At 36.7% G+C, this 20,841-nt stretch overlaps 1 protein-coding gene across 8 annotated transcripts in view; it reads right to left on the bottom strand.

Moving 5' to 3' along the window:
* Nucleotides 1-20,841, bottom strand: part of fat3a (FAT atypical cadherin 3a) — a 180,139-nt gene that overhangs the window by 85,102 nt on the left and 74,196 nt on the right. For all 8 annotated transcript variants that reach the window (XM_059031131.1, XM_034923644.2, XM_034923642.2 and 5 more), the window contains one exon: nt 19,841-20,155. In XM_059031131.1, coding sequence (XP_058887114.1) covers nt 19,841-20,155 — 315 coding nt within the window. The remainder of the gene's footprint in view (nt 1-19,840; nt 20,156-20,841) is intronic.

Below are 20,841 nucleotides of genomic sequence, written 5' to 3' on the forward strand. Positions count from 1 at the left end.
CAACCTGGGGAATGGTGTAAAGGGGAATATAGCTATGGTGAAGCATCATTCTAAGTTGCTTTCTGCCTGGTTGCCTAATGTCCCACTGATCGCCTGTGGAAATCATACATCTACTTTGTAATGAAAGATTTATTCACACCAGAATTTTATACTACAAAACATCATACACTGTAATTAGTCAATGGATTTTATACTGCAAAACATCATACACTGTAATTAGTCAATGCATTGGTACAATTACCTAACTCCAGTTGCATCAAAGATGAATTATGATTGGTATAAGTTTTATGAGGTTAGGTACTTTATTTTCACAGAAAATGTTTTATAATAAAACCAATGCAGACACTGCAGTGCTACACGCTTATAAACATGACTCGCCAGTATACGAAAACTGTGGGTGGTTATGTACTGCACATACATACTCTTTATATTCCTAAATTCATGTGTGAATATTTCATTCCTTCTCTGCAGTAAAATTACTGCACCTGTGCAAGAGAAACCATGCAGTAGGTGTGTGGGAGGTTATTTATAGAGAAGATACAATCTTACAGCATGGTTTATTACATGTCACACAATACCCCCACTGGGAAGCACAGTCCATTACAACAGTAGGGAGTGATTCAATGGAGTAAAAAGGTTTAGTTAAGGCACATTGATGGTCCCAAACCATAGAACATTATTACAAAAAATCAAAAACTCTGAAAAAGGCTGGTTTCTACTTTGGAAGAATCTCATTTTTGAAATCCATCTTGCATTTATTCAAGTCCAACAGCAGAATGACCGGGCAAATCACACTGTTCCAAATTTTCAAATAAGGAAAGTAGTACCCTAAATCTAGCTGTTTAAATGTATTCAGTTGGATCCATTGTACAGTACTTGCTATGCAAACAGAATACTTCAGTCACAGACAGCCCACTCTGCAGGTATTCGTTCACCATCATTCGAGGAATAACTACAGTACTTCATGAATGTTTATGGAGTACATGCTATTTCATCATGGTTGGATAAGATGTTCTCAAGATAGTTGTGAAAAAATGTCATTGTAACATTCAGTCAGTCGGAAAAGCAGAACAACATACCCTATTTACCCCCATACCTCCACACACAGTCATTGCCAGGGATATGCATCTCCTGCTGGTGATAATAACCTTCTACTTATTTCACCAAATACTGATGCTGAGACTTCAACATTATTATACTGTACTAAATAATTAAAAATCTGCAGCGTTTTTTTTTTCTGTCTTTGTAAATCATGAGCAGGTGGTAACTGTTCCAGTAGTGCATACTTGCACAGTATTGTGCTAGCAGGGGATCTAATCTACACAGCATGTCCTGTGAAGTTGGAAGGACTGTAGGGATTGTACTTGTCTTTGTATCCTGAACAAAAAATAAATACATTAAAAAAAAAATCTACAAAATCTCCTACAGATAATTAGTTTAAAGAGCAAATGCAAGCATGGTTTATTCAACACTAGAAGGTTAGCAGTCAACATGGGATTGCAATTGTTAGCATTGCTTTATTAATTTTTGACAAGCAAGTAACTTTAATATTCTAATTTTTTTGTATCTAATCGTCTAACATTTTCTGTATAATATGCAGTATTCTAGTGTTAACTTTGGCATAACATTTTTAAATCTTCATATCCCTTCAGCTTTGAAGTTCTGTTTATAATAAAAATCTGGGAAATGTTTGATTTGATATAAAAAAAGAGCAAATATGCAGTGAATCTAAAATCTCTAACCTCTACAGGATTATTCAATACTGTAGCTCATCTGAGATCTGCTTCATCTTTCATGGCTTGGCTTCAACTACCGAACAGTAAAGTTACAGGTAACTCATAGATATTGTGCACTAGTTTAAAACTATAACTTAACCTTATATGGAACAGGATTTGATACTTTAAAGGTAAACTGCTTTTCAAAATCTTCTTCTACAGTAAATAAGAACAGGTGACACCTAGAGTAATTGTTGCTAACAAAATAATTTCATGAATCTTACCAGTCAGCTTCAGTGACGGTTAAACGCATGTGACGCATATCTGATTATTTCATTTTGGGCTGTTCCAACCCTTGTCCATTTTTCAGGGAACAGAAAAAAAGATATAATATCAAAAACACATATCTGAAAGGACTTTGTTTTAAAATAAGTAGGCTTCCATTTAGATGTACTGTATTGGCTTTGTTGGTACAGTACTATATTTTCAACAGAAGTAGTATTTTAATTCAGAACGATATGATTCTGAAAATATCACTTGCCAAAACGAAAGAGACGACAACTGTAATACAGTACATACTTTTAAATCCATATGTAGTGGTATGTAAAATTTTCCATTAACGACCTAACAACAAAATGAAATCTAAATGTTATCCATGCACAGAACTGCGTAAAATGTAAAAGGCAATGCAATTTAACAAAACCAAAAGAAACACAGTTTCCAGAATTAACAGTATCCCAAGTCAATATTCAAAATTGCATAATATAGTGCTCGATAAGGCCCTAATGTCACAGTTCACTTGCAAATGAAAATGCACAAAAGCAACAAAAGATCACAGATAAAAAATAAAATACATCACAAAGCGCTGTGTAACTGCACAATATGAGACAGACTGATGTGGCAGCAGAGAGAATTAAAAAAAAAAAAAAAAAGCGGGCTGTGACAGATATTCAAATAAATTGTAACATTGAAGAGATGGGCTTTGTATCAGAAAACTGGTGACGGAGTCGGAAATCGCGTGTGACGGGTAAGTGCATTAATTAAGTGCATTCATTTGTTACATAGTACTGTGTATATATATATATATATATATATATATATATATATATATATATATATATATATATATATATATATATTGGGGATTGATTTTATTCTTAATACGAGGGTATGAATTAGACACAAGTCGTCAAGCAATTTGGTGTTTTCTGTTCTGGTGAGTTGCTTCATCATTCTGTTAAATAATGTGCATGTCTTGTATATTTCTACTGCATTTAACATGTGTAGGGGTGCTGTGTTCATTTAGTTTGACAGTTAGTTTATTAACGTTAGCTTGTCTGTTACTTTATTATTATAGTTTATTAACATACACTTGCCTATTGCTTTTCTTTTACTTATTCAATTCATTTCATATGTTGATGCATGTGCATCATGACAAGTAATACATATGTATTTATTGATTGAATGATTCATATTGTGTCTGGTGGCTAAATTAATTTTAGAGAACTATAAGAACACTTTGCTTGCTTCCCAAGGGGTGTTCTCTTAGCCAGAGAATACTGTATAAGCATAACTGAAAATCGTTTAGAATATACTACCTCTGCAGTCATTATATAAAGTGTTACCCCCACAATGAAAGCAAAAAATTGTAAAATATTTACCTTTGGGATTGTGATCAGAGATTTCTACTATAAAAGACCACCTACTGCATGAGTGCACCCTGATGTTAAAACATATGCATTATTTTTACAAGTTCAAGATATTTATGTAGAATAATAGAATCATACATAATTTCTAACCTGAATGTTTCTCCATGATTGCTGCATATAGATATAATTTATCAGTTGCTCACTGTAGCAGGAGCTGGTTGAAGTGGTCAGTCAGGCATTGAGAATCCATTCCACAGTTAAAAGAGCACATTTCAAGAGTAGAAATCTATTGCACTGCTTTGAGAATAAAACAGGCTCTTTTCTATTGAAAGTAGGTACAGCGCCTCTCGATGCATCATGTCATTTACCTTTTCCTAAGGCAAAAACTACTGCAATATCATATGGGAGATACTGAAATTGAAGAAGGAATCTATGAAAGAGACCTAGGAGTTTATGTTGACTCAGAAATGTCTTCATCTAGACAATGTGGGGAAGCTGTAAAAAAAGGCCAACACGATGCTCGGATATATTGTGAATAGTGTTGAATTTAAATCAAGGGAAGAAATGTTAAAACTGTACAATGCATAAGTAAGACCTCACCTAGAATATTGTGTATAGTTCTGGTCCCCTTGTTACAAAAAGGATATTGCTGCTCTAGAAAGAGTGCAAAGAAGAGCAACCAGAATTATCCTGGGTTTAAAAGGCATGTCGTATGCAGACAGGCTAAAAGAATTGAATCTGTTCAGTCTTGAACAAAGAAGACTACACGGTGATCCGATTCAAGCATTCAAAATTCTAAAAGGTATTGACAATGTTGACCCAGAGGACTTTTTTGACGTGAAAAAAGAAACAAGGACCAGGGGTCACAAATGGAGATTAGATAAAGGGGCATTCAGAACAGAAAATAAGAGGCACTTTTTTACACAGAGAATTGTGAGGGTCTGGAACCAACTCCCCAGTAATGTTGTTGAAGCCAACACCCTGGGATCCTTCAAGAAGCTGCTTGATGAGATTCTGGGATCGATAAGCTACTAACAACCAAACGAGCAAGATGGGCCGAATGGCCTCCTCTCATTTGTAAACTTTCTTATGTTCTTATGTTCTTATACAGCAGTAACATCTGCCACACAGGATGTTCAGAACATCATTTTGATTTGAAATTTCTTATTTCTTAAATTTCATCATTCTTTTAAATTTTGTTGGACAAATGTTTGGACAAACAAAAACAAAAAGAAGTGGATAAAAAGTATTTTTTTCTACTACAGTACCTTTAACTTTTCTATTCTGTCAACCTCTGCCAATACCGTATTGTGACATTCATAATTATTTGCTGTAAGTGTGTCAATAGTCTCCATTTAATTGTTGCTCTCACTGAGTCAAGAAGAAACATTTTCATAATTTAAAATACAAACCATTGTTTTAACTGTACGGTAAGGAAGAGTTGAAAGGGTACTTACTGGCTAAAGAAAGGTATAAAGGTCAGTTCAGAGACCAGCAAGTGCTAGAGCCCCAAGCAACAGCCACTCATTGTGTCCTTACTGTACAGCATGTCCAATCTAATTTAAACTCTGCACAACAGAGGAAACGTTTGATACACAGAAGCTACTCAAATAAACTTCACATTAGACAAACCAGAAAGCAGAAACTAAAACTGTAACCAGTGTGTACTTTATAAAAAGTTGTTCTGCCTCTCATCTAATATGGCTCTGACATCACCCCAGGGATGATATTTAATAGATGGGTATCAACTCTCTTTACACTACACATTTTCTTGTGTTGTTTGTTAAGAATTTCCTCTCTAGAGTTGTGTCCGTTAAAGACTTTGAACAACCCAGCGGCTTGTATGTAGTTTTTAACGTGCGTCTGGGTACCTGATGAAAGCAGCTATAGCGAGTCAACAGCCAAAAATAATTAAGATCCGAGCTCTCTTAATAGCATTCCCAAGGTTAAACACAATACTTGACTGAACAAAACACAAACAACTGCTGTGGGTTAATGGAAATTAACTGCGTGCCTCATACTGGCTACCAAGCAGAAACAAATCACCTCCATATGTTTCTTCTGTTAAAAAAAAAAAAAAAAAACTGGCACACAGACAGAAAACAAGTTCAAGCTGTAAAGTCATTAGAAGATGTCGCCTTCTATTATGCATGTGAAATTACAGAAATGGCCTAGGTTATTGTGACAGTTCATTGTGGTACAAGTGTTATATATATATCATACAGTACTTTACTAAATTACCCTACAACCTTGCATGGAATACAGTAGTACTGTACTATCCAAAAGATATTGAAGCTGACTTTAACATCAAACAGAGTGGTTTCATTTTTACATTAATAACTTACATTACATTAATAACCTGAAGTCGGACATCTTGGTGAAAGGGCATAGCTGTAAGACTGCTGAACAACTCTATTGTGATCAGCTGTGGGGCACATGGTGATTGGATAGAGCGTGGCTCCGTACTGATCATGGGGAGGAGTTTAGCAGTACAAAGCAGATGCAGCTACATCAGCACGGCCCCTTACGTTGACACGTTAGGAGACCAGAGCGCTGCTGTGTTTGTTGTTGTTTTGTATTTTGGCAGACGAGTACCACAGGAGCTGAAGATACAGAGCCAGCACTACCACCCCATCACAACCTGTTACAGCACCACGGAGCACGGGCACTTGCACCCTGGAACTGCATTTATTGTGTTATTGTCTGTGGGACCTCAAGCCCACTGTTTAATCCCTGATATCATTGCTGGTAGAGGGGAGAGTTTAATTTAAATAAACCAGGACCTCTTGTAAATACACCCTTTGTTGTGGACATTGTATCCTTACTGCACCACTGTCAATAACTAAAACTGGATAACAAAAATTTCTGAGAACCTTATTTTTATCTCAAAAGGTTAGCATGGTAGCCCACTTCTCAATATAATATAAAACCTTAAAGTACAGTCTGCTCCTTAAGGCTTGACAGTGGGAGCCCTAATATGAACAAAAGCCATCTTTCTAATCACATGTCTCTTGCCAGCACACTGCTTGGTACCTGTCAATCACTGTTAACAAAGCCTAAACACTGACCGGTCTTGGCAGGTGACACATTAAAAGAGATGAACTGTAAATTAAAAAGAGAATTCCAAAGAGAATTCTACATTCTTGAACATTCAAAATAGTCCTTTTTAATGTTTAATGTTTAAGTCTACAAGATACTAATAAACAACAGCTCATTGTTCAACTGAATGGACTTCTACAGTACTTTTTTTGTCAACAGAAGAATATCTTAAAACAATTACTATGATCTAAAAAACTTCCTTCCCTTCCATTACAAAATGCATTAAGGCATTCTATTGAATTCACTTAGATCCATCTTACTGGGTGAATTTCATTTTCAAACACTTACTGTACTGTACCCCACAAAACCACCATCGTTTGGAGGGCATGCTAGAAGTCAGCAAATAAACTGAAACTAAAGGATAAACCCTTCTGCCAAGTTGAGTGATTCTAAGGAAGGCTAAATCAGTCTCAGAGAATAATGAAGCTAATGGGGCATGTATGACGATGAGCCAAGTGGATATACAAGAATGTGCTTATGAATAAGAGCTGCTGCATTTTCAATGGCGGAAACATTAGATTCTGTATAGGGTTTGTACAAAACATTAGAAACACCTATCAACATGTTATAGAGACTCAAATAAAAAAAAATGAGGAAATTATATTTTCTTTCTTTTTTTAAAGAAAAATAAACAAATTTGATTTGTCTACAAGGTCGTCCTTCTGATAAAGCAGAGTGTAAACACACACCAAACAACTATGTTTTGCATATTGCTGTGTGACACTTCAGCTTCCTAACAGCCTACTAGACTACTGTACATGTTACTTACACCCCCTCCCCCACATGTGTTTGTGTGTAATCTACAAGGTGTTATGCTGAACACTGAAAATCAGACCACAGCATACTAGGTATGCAGTATAGTATTATTTAGCGTTCAGCGTCTCCTTTCTACTGTATCAGTCTCAGCTCGCTAGACTGTGATCAAAGCTAAACTACAGGGCAGAAGAGTGGAGTGAGCAAAGGTTCCTCCCCCAGCCAGTTCCTTCTAATGTGTGTGTATCATGATCCAGGGAGAGCCATAGAGAATGGGTGCCATGGCAATTGAGCTTCCCACCTTCGGCCATGGATGATCAGGCTCTGGAAGCATGCCAGGTCTCTTTGAGAGACTTGCCGGTACTGTAGACTCTCAATGTGGTGATACAGACACAACATGCAATGCTGTGCAGCAGCAGTCTGCTCAGCCACTGTGCAATCAGAATTAAACGCTGTTCAAAACCAATAATAAGATGTGCACATATATAACCACTCATAAATCGGCCTGCTTCATTAATACTTAATTAAAGCATAAGACTTAAAGGGGAGCACTTAAAGAGGAAGTGTCCACTATGGTTTTCTACATCTTTTCACATATTCAGACCCACCAAAAAATCAGTGCAAACAGGGCAAGCAGGACTCAATAGTGACAGGTCTATATAGCTTTAAAAAGACTGGATAGTCAACATGCTGTGCATCCCACTGCAATCAGAAAGCTAAACTATAGAAATAAATAGACACCAAATCAACTGGGCGCGGCATTCTGTTTGCCCAAATGCTTATACCACAAGGGGTGATTTATTAACTAGATGGAATGTAATTCAAAAAAGCATGAGGAAGCGTGTTCAGAGTGCTAGCCACAGGGGAAGGTCATGGAAGGGTCATACACATATGCAATTCATTATTGATAAAGGGTGGCACAGAAAATTGCAGTCACTGTCGCTCTGCACGCTAGAAAATACAAAGCATATGCAGATACTAGGAGTGAGATCTGTTGTGACTGCTGTATCAACAGGCAGTGCTTCACACAAAACAGGGAGCTCAATTGAAGGGATAGCCATCATTTTTGCTCACACATTTTTCTACTTTAGAATGAAAGTGAACTTTACTGTGGTACACTGCAGCTAAGGAACACATTCCACACTCTTGTTAACACCACACCTTAATTAGCTTAAGGTAAATGGTTATCCACCGTAACTGGATTCATGAACATGGTGGTGTTACGGGGAGGGGCTTGACAAGTTTTCTCTGATACAGAAGGAAAAAAAAATCTAAACATAAATCTTTAGTCGAAAGGTAACAGTTTGTTTGCTGTTTTTTTTTTTTTTTTGTTAAACTGTTATGCCCCTGCTCAAAGCAGCCACAACAGAGAGTGATGTCCTACACGTTTGCAAAAATATACAATACCTCATCCCCATAAAGCACTCAATCATTTCCTAAAAAAACAATTTGCTTTTAGCTTCAGGCTGCACATAAACATCTTCTCGATCGTGTTTTCTGTTGTATATGTATGTACAGCGGTACAGTATGGTTTCAAATGCAGCACCATCGTTTTAAATTGTTTCCTAAATATATGAGTGGTTACTATTTTCAAATGCCGCAACGGACCCAAAATGTCAGCTACCTAGTGTTAAACTACTGTAATACTCCAGACTACTGAACTATTTAATCAAAGCTGGTAATTACTGTATATGGTCAAAATGTTATGTACTGTTCAGTGCCAGACAGGAGAAGACTGTAGCTACAAATCACCTACATTTACTTTACTTTTTGTATTATTTTTTTTTTATTCATTTCAAAGACAGTACAGTAAATATCAATACATACAATAAATATATTATATATACATGTACTTTACTTTAACATTTTGTATAATGTATATTACAGTATCGAGGGATTTGCTGTTCAGTCATGGAGGTGAGGAATTGAATTAAGCTTGCCAGAGTAGAAGCCCAAAAAAAATAAAAAACACGGTGTACCACAGAAAGTGGATGAGTAAGTGAATGCTCCTGAAATATGGTAGCTCCAATGAATCCTTCACCTTGTGACATCACTTATTGTTTACCAAGCGACTGGGTGTATTGTCTCAACCAATCAGAGGGCTGAACAGAACTCTCATTTTACAATGCACTGGGGGTTAGTAGAGGTTCAAGCAACACAACGAGATTCGCATGTCTGCACAGAGTGTGTGTTTGCAAATCTGAGATCTGAAAAGATCTGAAAGTTATATATTCCACATTTCCAAATGAAGTGTAAAGGATTTAAAACAGAATTGCAAATTGTGGTGAAATGTAATAAAAATGCCTACACATAAAACCCCAGAAGAATGTGCCCGTGACCATAAGGATTTAGTTGAGGAAGACAGCAAAGAAAAGAAGGTACAACTTAAGTGTGCAAGTACTGTAAAGTTACTATACTATACATGTGATGGAAAAAAAAACAAAAAAACGCCCAAACATTTTGGAAAGTAACCAAAAACATTAATTTCATACAGCATATAAAAAGCGAAAGCAGTGAAAAAAAAAAAAAAAAGATTTTGGGATATCTCGAAAATAGCTAAAAATAAGTACCGAAAAATTAAATTAATAAAAACCGAAAAACAGAAGCCCTAGTTATAAACAATTAAATATGTTGTCACGGCAAACACTAAATGCTCAAGGTTATTAAAATAAGAGCAACACTTTTTAGATAAATTCACTGTACTTTAACAGGGGTGTGCACAAAATTCATATTCAACTTCGCTTTTATGGACACACTGATACCTAGTGTCATTGTGTGCTTAAAGTTAAGCTACATAAATAAAAAAAAAAAATAAACAACAGTTACAAAATAATGGATAATTTAATTATAAGAATGTACATGCAGTGCAAATTTGTATCGGCCAATATGTGGCTAGGACCAGTCCTATTAAAAGTAGCCATACACTAACCACAATAAATAGAGAAGTGGTTCATCTCCTGCAGAGGTTCTACAGTAGGTGCTTCATGTTGTTGCTACAATTACCAAGAGCAAGGACAAGCTGGCTCAAAATCTACTATCACAGGCAGACACACGGTGCTTCATCACAAGATGGGAGATGGCAAACTACTGAGATAAGCTGGAATCAGAGAGACAAATCCCTTTATTATACTTACATTTCAGGAACGTTATATCCTACTCTGACAGTCAGCTTTCGCCACTAGACTGCTGGAGCTGAATCTTAAGAAATGAAATATACCGCAACAGATATGCTGTTTAATATGTGCTTTCAGTTTGTTCTTCATGGCTTTTTGCTTATCATCCCTGTGCAGCAAGCAAAACCATCATTTCAGCCAATAGGCACTTTTTTTTTTATTTCTTTTAAGTCTTTTGCCATTGGACTTATCTAACACGTCTGCATTTTTCAAGTTGAAAAATGTCTTAGATTGTTGGTGCCAGTTGGTTGATAAACCTTAACTGTTCACTCATTACCACTTGCTTGCTACTGTAGACCCATGTACAAAAAGACACTTCATTTTAAGTATAGATTTCATTAACTTTTATAGTAATTCAAAGACTAAGTCCAATCCAACTCTGTGACTAAAATAGCTGCCCTGAGTGATGTTAATGTTGTAGTTGGGGCTTAATGTGCAACAACAAAGGGAAAAGGGAATTGCTTATTTTTGGCAGCGATGCAATAACATCTCAAACCCTCCAGCACTTTGATTACTTTTTTCTTAAAAACAAGTAACGTTGATGAGCAGAGCCAAGTTCAATAGCCCCCATCATCTCTGCATCCTGCCAGCCTGTTATTTACACATGTGATGTACAGTAGCAGTAGTGATATGATTGGCTGGAGGCAGGAGCACACGACAGATGCTGTCTAACATATAAATCTGCAGGTTTATAGCATGAATTCATCAAGCCAACCAGCAGCATAGTTCAGAGTATTGTAACAACCAACTGTAATGTATTAAACATCATTGTATCATTTTCTTGTGCAACACTAAAGACAATATAGCGTTACAATATAGAAAATATTAAGAGAATATATGTATTTTTGGCTTTCCTCGGAACCTTGTAGAAACAAGTACCTATCTATTTGACAGCACCGCGATCAAGAATGGTTTCTAGAAGCCTTTGTTCAGCCACAACATCCAGTATTTGCTCTTCTGTTTCACTGCACACCTTGTTCAAGAAAGACAGAGATGCAGTTGGATGAAGTCTTTGTACCCAGGCGCAAAGAACACAATACAACCCTGGCTGTTCAACGTAATTTAAAGAAGGTCAATGAAAAGATTTGATTGCTGACAGCTAGCTGCAGGGAGATTTACAGCCTCTACCTTTTCCGGCGTGGCAAGAACCGAAACCATCACATTTCTAATGGTGTAAATGACTCTGTAAGGTGTCACAATGATCAAACGACAGACGGCCGCATCCTTAACTAAATCTCTTTTCATCCTGTCACTGCATTATAAATCAGGCAGCACTCTCTCCTAAGGACCCTGATAGAGTTTGAGCAATGACAATGGTGTGAAAATGAGAAGTTTGCCCTTTCAATAAACCCAATTGTGGTTGAGAAATCCTCACCAATTACACCCACAGGCAATGCTTTTGGTATTTTCTACCAGAAATTTGCTTTACCTTGAAGAGCGCTGATGGGATAATCACAGAGGTCACACTTTCCTATCTTTTGATAATAGTCTCTTCGTATTTATTTCGGTATCTGTTAGCACTTATGTTACTGTCAGACATGCTTAAAATAAGTTATGTGTCCACAATTCTTTGCTGCCTCAAGCCAAATGCGCATTATTGAATCAATATCAATCTCCTCGGTAGGAAGCAGGAAGGAAAAAAAAAAAAACGGTCCATTACCAAGTTCTTTATTTGTTTTAAAAGAACGATCTGCTGATATTTTATTTATTTATACCTAAAATACACAGATAATGGCTTAACTAATTATATTTCTATTTATGTAAGGAATACCATTGGAACTATAAGTCAGCTTGGTGGTCCAGTGTCTAAAGAAAGGGGCTTGTTACCAGGAGGTTCCAGATTCAAGCCCAGCTCAGCCACTGGCTCACTATGTGTGACCCTGATCACTTCTCCTTGTGCTCTGTCCTTCGGATGAGACGTAAAACCAAGGTCCTTTTGTAAGTGACTTAGCAGCAGTTGCGATGCATAGTTCACCCCCAAATCTCTGGAAGTCACTTTAGATAAAAGTGTCTGCCAAATAAAGCTTTGCACATATATATATATATATATTAGGTAAGATCTGCAAATTCAATAACTGCACTTTAAAGTACAGTCTTAATTTTATTTCAGGCTGCTTTCGCTGCCTAGTCACCATAAAAAAATAACACTAAAGGCAACTTTGCTTGTTGTAGTTTAAATAAGCAGAGGAGAAGTCACCAGAAAACAAAACTCAGTGACATGGAACCAATGCTGCCAGTCGCTGACACCCACCCATTGTACAACCACAAATTACAAGGTGTGCAGACAAGCAGCTGTTGAGAACTACAGAACTGGCAGATTAACTATCAGTTCCAAATGCAATATACACTAGGTAGTTTATTTTTGCAGAAAGTGGGTCTCTGAATGTGAAGGCACGCTCAGACGCATGCCTCGTAGGTAGCGAGGGGTACATTCTGTATGTGCCAATACGCAGCATAATTCAAAAAGATGATGACTGAGAGTGGCCTCAGTGCATCCCTGCTTATTAACTATTGTTAACAGATGTTTTAAGAGACATGCAGCTGTCATTTTGCATTACCTAGCACAGGACGTACTTTGAAGCCAGTAAGGCACACAAGACGCGTGGGCTTCGTACATAACCTTTAGTGGAAGAAACACACTATTATCAGCATTCTCATTAATTCACCACCCATCTGCCAAGGTTAAAGGTGTTTAATTGCTCGGCTATGATAATCAATCTCACAATGGTATTACTACGCACAGCTGCTGCCAATAGCATCATTAGCATTCTGTGCTTACTGATTTAAAGAAATCCAAACATTAAAAGGAACAAAAAAATGCAATGCATATTCATTTAAATATAGATGTATGCACTCAATATCTGAGCTTTTATTTTGTTCATGAAAGAGCACCTATGGAAGAACAGCAGGAGCCGAGTCTCTTAAAACAATAACCATGACCTCATATCAACACTAAAGTATTATTATTATTATTATTATTTATTTCTTAGCAGACGCCCTTATCCAGGGCGACTTACAATTGTTACAAGATATCACATTATTGTATGTCCCCTCTATTGTATCAGTACTGGTGTATTTGAAGTACTGTAGTGCTGTCTAGATTGCAATCAGTACCAATATTGGGTGTTCAGAAAATGCAATTTGGAGATTTGAGTATTCGGCACCAGACAGGGCTATGCAGCAAGTACCTACAGTACATGAATACCCTGTTGATAATCCAAATCACCTCAAAAGGGAATATTCAGTTTGTTGTTGTCCATCTTTAATTCTTGTCCATGGAGTCAGTGCCTTTTAATCCAGCATCTACAGCAGGGGTGCACAATGTCGGTCCTCAACCTCCTTCTAGTCTTAATTAGTTAATTAGTTAATGATACCTATAAGACATGGAGGACTGCAGATCTCAAGGACTGGACTGGCACACTCGTGATCTACAGTACTACCTTTTCTTTTAGAACAGACCAATATTATTAATTGCATGTGAAAGGTCAAAACCATTAGAATTGGTTTTATTGTTGCGCAGATCCCTACCACTCTATCAGCTGGCGATGCCAAAGCAGGCAGAACCACTGGTAATGAATAGAAGGTCAACATATGAGGATGAGCATAAATCTCTCCTGCTCTGTCCTTTTAACAGGGTGCTAACAATCCTTTTAGCATACACAGAATAAGCAGAATCAAAGGCATAGAAAATGAGATTAGTCCTCCTCTGGCACAAACGTGTGCTAACACTCAATGATTTAACCAGTTCAACAAGAAGCAACATGAGCGTTTGTGATCATTTTTGTTAGGTGTTAAAAATTGGAAAGGGTTAACTAATTTCATGCACAATTATAATTCCATATGTATTCTGCAAGGCTGTTTTGTGGTTGAAGACCCTTGAATAATCAGTGAAAATTAAATAACACGATAAACAGTAAAAATAATTTTCTTCTGTGATGATAGCCATATGTATTGGGGGAATGGGAAACTGTTTAATCCCTGGAACACAATAATCCAAGTGTTTACGTGTGCGTTTATCTTTCCTACACTGATTTTAATTTCAAACTTAAAAGTAAATAAAAATAAATAAATAAATTATAAAAATAAAAAAAAATCTTAAATCAACATCTGCTGGAGAGTTTGGTGAACTTCTTAACAGCATGGCTTAAAATACCTACAGTACTCCTAGGCCTATATATAGCTCTTGTGAAACTGAAGATTTTGATTACTATATAGGTTTTCAAGTTGTCCAAGCCTTCAAATTATAATCATATCTGATCCTATCATGCCAGTGTTCAGTAGAACAGGATACATTACCATTAAAGAGGGAGAACACACAGAATAAACATTTCAGTAAACTTACTTCGACTGGATCTGAAAAGTGTAGACTGAAAGCTGAAAAGTGAGTTTTATTGCGAATGTTTGCAGCTTAACATCTTCAAAAATATATCATTTTTTTCCAGGCAGGTACATGGTCCATTAAACAAGCTGGACAGGAGATTTGAAAACAGCTCAAGCAAATGTTACAGTGCTGTACTAACAGCAGTCAACTGGCGACCGAGCCTTTTGTAACTTGTGCCTCAAGCCATGCTTGAACTTTGTAGGTGAGAGTGATGGTGACAATGGTGTCACAGAGACCTCTATCAAAACTGTTCTCAAGTGGTATGAAGTGCACGCTTCGTTACTCTTGTAATCTTCTCTTGGGGTTCACATACCTTCATCTGTGGTCAACGCGTGTGTACTGAAAGTATAGTCATGCAGCTTTGTTGAAAGCGACAAGGGACGACTGAAGGATAAGAAAAGGTACTGTACTAAAATGTAATGCATTAGAAAACTGCAACAGGGATATACTGTAACTGTTGAGGACTGCAATATTACAGCAGTCACTCAAAATCATTCCAGCGATTATCACATATAGTAGAGCAGATTCAAAAGTGCACTGTTATTATTATTTTGTTACGAGTGTGAAATAATAATGCCTCCAAAACAATGTTTTTGAATGTGTTTTTGGTTTTCTAGTATTCTTGTTAGATCTGCAATAACCAAAATCCATCTGCAAGGCTTTTGCCAACATATTCAGAACAAAACATTTAAGCATCAAGCATTGTAAAATTACATAGCTAAGTAAGGTATGATTCCATGTACAGTACAGTATGTCATCACAGCAGGCCTTTAACTCATTCTAATGATCCACAGTTTGTCGATTACAAATGTATTCATTTTCTGCTCACTGCTGTGACCAGAATATCATAACCCTATAAGTTCCACAAACACAATAGTGTTTGGTGTCCCAAATATGATTAAAAGATCCATGATATTCCCCCAAAAAATGTAAGTACCCCCTGATGACGACATTACTACTTTATAGTATATGCACTGATCCAAAAGCAAACATGACAGGGGGGTGACACTTGAAATTAATCCCGAAAAAGCTTGTAAATGGTTACAAATTCACTATGCATGCACTAATGTAATTTTAACATTTAAAACAGCAGTTTACATTGAAGCTGCCACTGAATTATACATGTGTTAAAGGGTACATAAGGACCTTTTTATTTTATTGTGTTACATGTTCCCATGTGTTGCTACAACTGTTTACGTAAGCTGTGTGTATTGTTTTAATATTTTTTTTTTATATATTGTGACCGCTTAGAACTACATTTCCCATCATCCGCCTGCTCACTGGTGAATCCATCTCAGTTACATATGTGAGCAGGAAGATGATGGGAAATGTACGGTTGCACAATGACACTACAAGCAATGGTATGAGATGAGCCATTGGTAGAATGGCACAAGAGTGGTATTTTCATCTTTTGACAATGATATTATAAGAACAAATACACATTGAGGTTAGCTTTGCTATTGGTACTGGTAAGTGTTTTTTATTTAAAAATTCAGGGTAATATGTTGATGTTTCAACCCTAAAGGCATTTCTCTATTAGGGCAAACAGCAGCCTGTGAACAAATATGAGTGTCCCATATATTTTTTTGCAGCATAATTTATTTTTGGGGGGATATAATTTGATTTTAATGATGCTGTGGTGCTGCTGGGACTTGTTTGGTCTTCACTGTGACAGATGCCGCTGAAAACAGGACAATGTTACCCCAGAGGTTTCACTCTGGGGTAACATTCATATATATATATATATATATATATATATATATATATATATATATATATATATATATATATGAATAAAAACAAATAACATGATTGAACATGTTTCCCTTACATCTGGTAGCTTACATGAATAATTTATGTTGTATTTCAAAAGCCAATCATAGTAGTAAAGATGGAAAATCCTCAATTTCAATTAAAAAAATAAATAAACCAAGATTAAAACCACCAACATACAGTATTAATAACAACTACAAACATTTGCTAAATTTATAATAATTTCAAAACCCCCATCATTGCATCTATGGAAGATAAAGAGGAGATCTAAATAATACGTGACACGCATAGCCTTTATGTGGGTCTTAGCTTGCAACACTCCACAGTAGGTTTACAAATATAGGCTAATTACTGGGCTTGCAGATCATATGACAATGATGTCATGAGACTAGTGTTCTCCCAGCTCTATCTATGTTCCCTATTAATTTGATGATGAAATTGCACATCTAATTAATTCTCCTTCAAGTCTAAAGTCAATGGATCCCACCCAAGTTGACCTAAATTGTTAAGGATGTAACTGTCAAGAACCTACCCTGTTGCAATCCAATTTTACCTAAAGGGTTTGATTGCTGTAGGCAGATCCCGCAAGTGCAGAAACAGTGTTATTAACACAATATTTATAAGGAGGTGACGGTGCAAGGGTAACTGTAATGGCCGAGTAGCTGTCTGGCCAGACTTCCATGACCCATATAAATGTATATCAAGCGAAATGTCTGTAAATAAACAACGCATTTATAAAAAGATAATACTACAGTATTTCCCTAAAATCAGATTAACCTAAACATATTCACACATATATGCTATAGATATCTTCACTATGATAAACCCTTTACACTGCAGAAGTTGAGAAACAAAAGTATTTTGAAGCAAATGTAGCCAGGTAGTTAAAATGTGTTATTAGTCCTGTGATTTGTCCAGAACATAAGATTAATTTTGCTATTCTTCCTCAATACAAAGAACAATCTGTATTACCTATCATTTATACAGGGCCACAGTTTAACTATGAAGTACTACAGCACATTAACCCCTAAGACCATGCTGGGAAAAAACAACTGAGCAACAAACACCGGGCATTGCAGCACCTGGTGTTCTTTGAAGGACTTCTATCCAAGTACTGAGGATGAGCACATCCTTTCTTAGCTTCTTAGGCACTCCAGTGTAGTGTAGCTTTGACTAGCCACATAAAAAACAACTCATAATGCCTTTGATTTCAAACAATCCAAGTGTTTCTGTAACTGCACAGGTCTTTTAGAAAACTGTTATACAAAATAGTTCTACTGCACTTCTTTTATAGCTCCAAGCTGTCTCTGTACATACAAGTATGAGTCTAACCCAAAGAGAAGTAATCACCCAATAATGAACACATTTAACCTTATTACTGTCAATTTATGAGAATGCTACTGCCAAGTAATTATTTATCCTTAATTACAGCACTTAAAGCTTTGTGAGCTATCTATTAAATATCAAACTGCTAACTGGCTTCAGACTATCTATGGTTTGGATGATGGGTGGAGTGTTCTAAATACACAACTGTTGATACAGTACGGTACCTGAATTCTATAGGATTTGCCTCATTATTGTGAGAACCTGGCTAGATAAATGCCCTCTGATTAGATTACTAAGTTTAGGTCATTAAATCACAGAATGCATTGTTTTATAAAATACAGCAAGAGGATCAAAATCAGACAGAGAAGACAAACTAAAGATAGACCACCACATTGTGCAATGCAAATAACTAATCATGCATACTGTATATCCTTTCTTTCATGCAATAATAAAAAGCTTGTATTAAGTGGGAGATGATGATCTCTCTCTCTCTCTCTCTCTCTCTCTCTCTCTCTATCTCTCTCTCTCTCTCTCTCTCTCTCTCTCTCTCTCTCTCTCTCTCTCTCTCTCTCTCTCTCTCTCTCTCGTCATCTTCTTCAGCCTTTTTCAATCCACTGCTGGACATGCACTGAGATCTATCAGAAATGCCCTTTCATCTATTTACAGGGCACTACATTATGTTGATATTTACATTTGACTCGAGCAGTATAAAATGGAATCAAATGAAAATACTGAAATAAAATCAATACTCAAATACTTAATTACTGGAATAATATCTCAACAATAACTGTATTCTTTTGAATTTAAGATGCACTTTTTATACCAATTTGTCTTCTTAAAAAATGGCCCCGGTCTTAAATTTGAGTATTGTGATGCGTGTGTGCATCAAAAGACTGCCCGAGTACACAAACAGGAACGTGACTCCCTGCTAGAGAAAAGACGAACAAAAACATCACTGCGCAATCTTGAATCGTCCATGACATACAGGCAGCCAGTTTCAAAGAACCATCATTAGCTTCCTGAGGAATTCGTAGAGAAGCTTTTACAATTTCAGCTTTTCATTATTGAGCTCCGTTCAAACAAACAGTACCAACTTGGACAGATTGGAAATGTTGATCAGTCTCCCGTATTTTTCTACTTGCTAAGCAATACCATAGTTCACAAAAAGGGAGAAAACAGGTGTGAGTAATCACAACTGGAAATGAGAAGCAGTGCTTAACTGTAATGCTCTGTGTGACAGCAGACTGGAAATGAGAAGCATCACATAACAGTAATGCTGTGTGACAGCAGACTGGAAATGAGAAGCATCACATAACTGTAATGCTGTGTGACAGCAGACTGGAAATGAGAAGCATCACATAACAGTAATGCTGTGTGACAGCAGACTGGAAATGAGAAGCATCACATAACTGTAATGCTGTGTGACAGCAGACTGGAAATGAGAAGCATCACATAACAGTAATGCTGTGTGACAGCAGACTGGAAATGAGAAGCATCACATAACTGTAATGCTCTGTGTGACAGCAGACTGGAAATGAGAAGCATCACATAACTGTAATGCTGTGTGACAGCAGACTGGAAATGAGAAGCATCACATAACTGTAATGCTCTGTGCGACAGCAGATGGCTGCAAACTGCATCCATAAGTAATTTTCTTATATGCATAAACTAAGGGTGGGAAATTTGGGCTGCGTCTTAAATCCGAAGCAATACAGTAATTCATTTTAATTTGTACAGAAATTGGCAGAACATGCTGGTTACCACCACAAAATACTTTAGGAGCAGTTATTGAGGGCGTGGTTCCTCACAAACCATCAGTTCTGAGAGTTCTATCTCTCTACCTCGCTACACCACTGGCTGCCACTCTTACCCCTATTAGAATTGCTGACCCCTATTAGATCCAGATATCAATTAAGCTTCCTTCAGCCTAGGAATAACATCAGTAATTTGCATATTGGGGTCTCTGCATACCTGTCTTTGAGTTGATAACAAAGAAGTTCTGAGGGTTTCCACTTGAGATCCTGTAAGTGAGCTTATCACGAGGGCTGGCGTCTGGGTCCTGGGCCTGGATCTGGATTACAGACACGTCTTTTGGAGAGTTCTCCAGAACCGAGGGATAGTAAACGGGTTCAGACGTTAGCGGAGCATTGTCATTCACATCCTCCACCTCGATGTATATTTCAATGGTGGTGTATAATGGCACAACACCGTGGTCCGTGGCGTAGACAGTGAGCCAGTAAGAATCCTTTGTCTCTCGGTCGAGTATGTCTGCAGTATAGATTACTCCTATAAGAAGAAAGAAAAAACAATTAAGCATACAGGACTGTCTGTAGACATAGGGCTGATTTAAAACTGTAGCATTATGAAGCTATTAAATGCATATGACTCCAACGCAATCAAAAGCTTCATATCAACAATGTGGTATTCCACAGCTTATTCAACGTTCTTGCACCACACCACGTAAGCATTAAATAAGCATCAGATGCTCTTACATAATAACTGCTGCTAAAATATATAGTGTATAACAGTAAAAGTCAGAATATTAGCAAATCTCAATTTACTTTAATAAGTAAAGCTGTAAATGTCCGAAATAAACACGATAACGCTTTACATTTGACATTAACCAGTAAATAACGTAGTGCTTTTACCAATAAGCTTACGGTAAATGTCCAAAAAGCAAAATATTTCTTCATAATTCCAGACATTTATCAGTAAGCTTCGGTAAATCATAAGATTAACCGGTAAATGTTTGAAAAGCAACATATTTCTTCAAGACATTTACCACCTTTCTTGGTAAATGTTGACAATTACAGGTAAAATGTATGATTTACCAGATTTAGACTTTTACTATAACATATACAACAATTATAGAATCTGAAAAAAAAGTTCAAGAATATTTGTTCTTGGTTTACAGTGGCCATAAAGCTGACTGTCTGTCACTTGTTAATGATTAATGTTTTTTTGTAGAAGGC

Source organism: Acipenser ruthenus, chromosome 9 (assembly GCF_902713425.1).
Source record: "Acipenser ruthenus chromosome 9, fAciRut3.2 maternal haplotype, whole genome shotgun sequence".
Lineage (NCBI taxonomy): Eukaryota > Metazoa > Chordata > Actinopteri > Acipenseriformes > Acipenseridae > Acipenser > Acipenser ruthenus.